The 6,000-nt window shown below is 37.9% G+C and overlaps 1 protein-coding gene across 2 annotated transcripts in view; it reads right to left on the reverse strand.

Annotated features, from left to right (window-relative positions):
• The window catches only part of alcama (activated leukocyte cell adhesion molecule a), a 67,481-nt gene extending 63,464 nt beyond the window's left edge, over positions 1-4,017 (reverse strand). The window contains exon 1 of one of the 2 annotated variants that reach the window (XM_084103697.1): positions 3,777-4,017. In XM_084103697.1, coding sequence (XP_083959823.1) covers positions 3,777-3,834 — 58 coding nt within the window. In that variant the 5' untranslated portion in view covers positions 3,835-4,017. The remainder of the gene's footprint in view (positions 1-3,776) is intronic. The other variant, XM_084103696.1, reaches the window with a different exon arrangement.
• Positions 4,018-6,000: the final 1,983 nt, after the last annotated feature.

A 6,000-nucleotide genomic window follows, 5' to 3' on the forward strand; every position in this document is an offset into this window, starting at 1 on the left:
ATTCCCTTTGATTATGTGGCAAAAAAGAGGGGTGTGGGACCAGATGAGTAGATAAGACTGGGTGAAGTCTCAGGAGGCCATTTTGGGCGGTGCAGAGTGCAGACAGCAGGTCCTCCTTCTTAGCAATGCTCCGATTAATCCATTAGCAAACGGGGAGTGCATTTGAGGGACAAGAAAGACCCCCAATGAGGCCATAGGAGGGATAATGCATGTGTTCACGAGACAACAGATGCTTGGTCCAACACATGGCTTGAGTAATTTACAGTAAAAGCCTCTGATGAAGCATATGTATGCGCGTGTATGAACGTGAGTGGTCGGGAGGGAATTTAAATATGAATAAATGATGACATAATGGCCTCAGCACTTCAACCCATTTAAATGGTTGGTCAAAAGCACATTCTGAAACCTTAACTGCCTGTCTCCTAATCCAATCATTTCAGCATAATACCCACAATCATTTTAGCACATAAAACACTGTTCACTTAGCCTATGCTGTTTTTTTTCTTTCCTCTTCCCACCATTTGAAACGAACAAAGCCCTAAAGCTGTAAAATTAGCTTTTACCATATGCTCCCATTGGTTCTTCCTGAAAGCAGTTCCATAGTTAAGCTTTAACTAAATGAATATGCAAATATGAATTAGACATTTCTTTTTTCACTACATGTGTTTTCCTGTTTGATATCTAAGTGGAACTGACATTAATCAGCTCAAGCCCTTGCCTGCCAATAAACAATGACAAAATATTCCCCCAATAGGCCATGGTGGCATGAATCTTTCACTTGAATGCTTAAATGATCAGATGTGGGATTTCCTGGCGTAGATGTGGTTTAGTGTCAGTCTTAATGTAATTAGGTTTTTCCATCTCTCATGCTAAACAAAGGCCTGTGTATTCATAGGGAGTTTCAGTTCCTCCTCATGTTCAAACGTCATTCAGAGTGACATCACTGATGTGTAAATATAGACGTAATCCTGTTGTAACCTAACAGGAAACTTGTGCATTTTACAAATTCACCTTAAACAAACCCCTACAATCTTTTATTTAAAATATGATGATGATTTATGAAATATTCCATGCATGCTACTAAATCTAATCCACATACATCAGTCCTTTAATCATGCAGCTTTCAGAATGAGGAAAAATTCTTCTTAATCAGAATAAGGAAATGTTTCATCAGCTAAGTCATTTAATGATTGAAAAATTAAATAATTCAGTAGGCTGCATAGAACAGGTTTCTGCTATAAAATCCATCAAGAGCAAATGATACATTCACTAAGCTTGCAAAGACGGCAGAGGTGCTTTTCTTTACCTGTTACAGGTGATCAGTCTCCTGCTGACAGCACTTCAGAGAAACTGACCTTTCCAACACACAACCAAAAAGATCCAGAGGGTCATAACAGCAAAAACACGTTGAGGAAAGGGTAGGCTATGGGTTGTGTGGTTTTGTGTGTGTGTACTCTTTAAAACTGCCTTTATGTAGCTTAAAGCAATGTCTGTGGGGGAAACAGACATATACTAACATGCCTAACATCTCAGGATAAATTATGAGATGTCATGTTCTCACTTAGAAACTACACTAGGAAATACTGAAGGATGGTACTGGTTCCTCAGGCAAGAACTTGAACCACACCCATTGAATATAGCATAAGATAGCCTACCAAAACAATAGCCTGAACAGAATCTTCACTCAAACTGTATTTTCCAATGAATTTCCAGTGCAGTTCAATGTATTCAACAACATATTCTTTGTCACACATAAAACAAAATTAAGTTCTGTAAAGGCTGACAAACAAGTGCTATTTTGGAAAATGTCATATGATGTGCATTTTCCTGTTGTGTGACGGAACTTCCTTAATTTTATGCTCAACACGTTTAATTTGATTTAACAAATTTCCCATTATGGACTGTCCATGGCACACAGTTACATACATGGTAAAAAATTTGTTTTTATGAGTACTTCTTGACAAATAGAGTGGTGCAGGGATGACGTCAAAACCCAGAAGACTAATTCCCCCTTGGTTCCTTCGAGATTTTCCTATGGGGTTTTTAAAACTGCTTCAAATTTGGTGTGTTTGGTATGGATGTGTGTAATAAATCACTATCAATTAATGTGAGTTCTTGTCATTAATGTGAGCAATTATACATGTTGACTGTATTTTATGCCAACAACCCATCTTGTTTTTAAATTGAAAAAAGAAATAAACTTGACAGACAGAAAGACAGACAGACAGATCACACATCTTTAGTGTGTGACATCTTTAGTCATCTTCACACATCTCCATTATCGAAGAATAATAAGCAATACTACAGCAGCCACCACCTCAAAGTTATCAATCACTTTACCGCATTAACATAGATTCGTCTGAAGACGAATAAAGACATCTATGTCAGATAAATTCTGATGAGCAAACAAGCATGTGACACTGATAAAACCATAGAGCAGTCAAATGACTGAATTGGTAACACTGCTCTCCACCTCCGCAACCTCTCGTGAGCAAGCACACGCTCGCTTCTTTCTCTCTCACCCGTTCACGCGCGCACACACACAGCGCACTCACGCGCTCAAAGCCCTGACTGTAATGAGTTGTTCGCGCGCGTCCCAAAATAATGGAGTCGCTTATTAAAAGTATATTAAAAGGATAGTGCATCCCAAAATTAAAATGCTGTATCATATTCAAAATCTGTATGACTTTTTCATTTGAAAATAAAATAAAATAAAATAAAAACCAAAGGCTGAAGGAATAGCCCTGCGATTTTCCCCTGTGCGATTAGAATGAATGGGTAATGGGGCGAACAACAAGCTTTAAACATTAAGCAAAATCACCATAAAAGTAGTCCAAATATGACATATCTAGTCCTCTGGCGACATAGGCTACAATAGCTTTTTGTGAGATTATAGATCTTTTCAATGAATCAGACGTGGTGTTCCAATTCACAAAACCTATTCTGAATGATCCGTTCATCAATCAAACAGATCCAGTTCTCACTTGACTTAATGATCCGATGACAACAGTTCCTTTCGGCTCGTTCCTCACACAAACCTATGACTTCAGAGGATTGCACACGAGTCGTGTGACTACTTTTGTGGGGACTTAAGTCCTTTTCGACGCTTCGGCTGAATCAGGCACCATTCATTGTCATTCCATGGAAATGACCGAGCAGGATATTTTTGGAAAATATTCATGGTCGAAAGGACTTTCATTTTAAGGTGAACTGTCCCTTTAAGGTCCGTGTTTAGTTTCTGTTTGGGACTGACGCATATGCTGGGGATTTCAGAAACGCGCAGAGGCAGGTGTGATGTCATCGCTATGTTTCTGGGTATGATACAGTCATAAACATAAACACGCAGCCTATCAAAAACATTGCCTCGCGTGTCCAAACTAAAAGTTGAAACACTTCATATTCCCTGTTCTGTACTTAAACAGAAGTTTGAAAGCTTTATCACAGTCTCCTACAATAAAATGAATGAATGTGAATGTCCGAGGCAGGCACAGCTGGCTTAATCTTCTTCAGGTGGAGACTTGACCTCTTGTTCTTAACGTGGGAGAAATGAAAAGTGTAACACATGTCCTGGCAATGATTGCCAACGAATTGCGGCAACGGCTGTTATAAACACTTGTTGATGTTGATATAAGGAAGTAAAAAAAAGTCGAATGAATGGTCACTATAGGAACGAACCTGCTCAACAAAATCCTTGTATTACGGCAGCGATGTTTCATGGAAAGAATGGTAGCTTACAATGAGATACAAATATTTTCATGATAAATTAACTGACATACCTGGAGGAAACACGGCGACAGCTATGAAGGCAACGGAAAGGCAGATAATCGATGGCATCCTTAAAGAAAACCCCGGCTCTCCTCTATACAGTCCGAAGAGAATCTCAGAAATATGCTCGTCTGAAGTTGTTGGATAGTAACGAGAGAAGTCTCTGGTTGAGTGCGTTGAAAGGATCAGGCGGGTTGCTCTGTGCGGAGAGCGCAGGTGAAGTCTGGAGTCTGGACAAGCAGTGGAGATAGTGCGAATTCACACTGGAGAGTTGGGCGCCAAGCCCCGCCCCGTTCCGCCCCCAGCGACACGCCCTCTCCGGGTGAAGCCAGTCGCTGAGACGCTGCTGTCGGAAAATCCGAATTATTCTAGCAAATCCGTTAGCGTTTCAGTGAATCATTTAAAAACGATTCGTCAGACATACACACACACACGTTGGGTTTTTATGTTTTATGGGGACTTTCAAAGGACATAATGACTTTTATAGCCTACACACTGAAAAAATGTATCACAGTTTCTACAAAATGATTCAACCTTGATAATAGCCTATTATCAGCCTATTATGAAGACTTCAGATGCCCAACACCTATGAAGAGACGGCGCCAACTCCTGCGAAGACTTCAGATGACGCAAACTCTGAATCAACATGCACCAATGCTACATTTTTCTAAATGTCATAATCATTTGTTAACAAACAAGTATTCATTACTTCAATGAGCTCTGTTATTGCCTTATTAAATTATTACATTGTTTAAATTAATATGTTTTTAGCTAACTGTGTTTAATTTTGTATAGCCTAATTTTGTACATGTACATTTCTGAAATAACTTGGACAGATAGGCTACCTCTGATAACAATCACTCTAAACTGTAATGTGGACTCATGCATTTTTTGTAAAGCTGCTTTGAAAAGCGCTATACAAATAAATGTGAATTGAATTGAATATTAATAATATATTAGAATGATTCCTGAAAGGCCATGTGACAATGAAGATTGGAGTAATGATGCTGAAAATTCAGCTTTACCATCACATGAATAAATTACATTTTAGAATAGGCTATATTAAAACAGAAATTTTAAATGTAATAATATTTCACAATATTATAGTTTTACTGAATTTTTGATCAAATGAATGCAGCCTTGTTGAGACTTGATAAGGCTTCTTTCAAAAACATTATTATTTCTGTAAATAAAAATGCAAGTCCTTACCTTGTAGAATTTTTTAAAGGGGACCTATAATACAAAATTCACTTTTACAAGGTGTTACTTTGAACATAAATGTGTGTTTGCAGTGTGTGTACACAACAACCCTATAATGGTAAAAATCCAGCCACTCCTCTTTTTTTAATCCACATGGTTTCTCAGAAGCAGAAGTCATCATAGTTGGTTAAACTTCTATAGCGGTGAATGAGAGACTACATTAAATATATTTTGTTGTGTTCCCATGCTCAAATAGCAAAAAAAAAAACTCCACAATAAGTGTTTTTACAACTTTCAAAAAGAAGAAAAAATAGAGAGAGATTGATAACGGCAGTCAGAAGAAAGAAAGATGTCAATTTTACCGTCACTCCCAAAGCCGCAACACCCTCACAGCAGCATTAACTTTTTTTTTTCTTTTTCGCATACTTCCCTACTATATAGTAGCCTAGACTAAAAACTGTATGTGACAAAAGCAGTATGTCCAAATTCACAGTAGGCTACTGATAAAAGAGTAGGCAAAATCTTCCAGTGAGAAAATAAAAAACCTTGTGAAAATAGCTATAATGGGTCCCCTTTAAAATATTTTATGAAACAAAGACTAATTTTCTTTGTCTGAAGTTTCAAAGATCAAAAGGTACTAAAGTGTAGGTAGCCGTGCCGTATCCTATATGCCTATTGGACAAATATGCATGGAAACTTTTCATATCATATAGCATATATATTGGCAGATAACTCATGTGTTTGATTGTTTTACCATACATAAAGAAAATATTTTAATATGAGTCACAGTCCAAATCAGATCTTCTCCACATCTAAGCTGTTTCAGGAAAATGGTGAGCTCAATTGTTTTATAAATGCATGTAATCACAAACACCTCACAACAAATAAAAGTCTGTGTTCAGCAGTGTCACCCCAGTTTGTTTCCCACCTTGTCATTAGACAGAGAGGCTCTGAGGAAGAAACTGACACCAACTGAGTCACACTGAATTTAAAAACGAATGAAACGCAGTGACAAACCACACCAATATCAAGTTA

Source organism: Abramis brama (assembly GCF_963993115.1).
Source record: "Abramis brama genome assembly, chromosome: 25".
Taxonomy (NCBI): Eukaryota; Metazoa; Chordata; class Actinopteri; order Cypriniformes; family Leuciscidae; genus Abramis; species Abramis brama.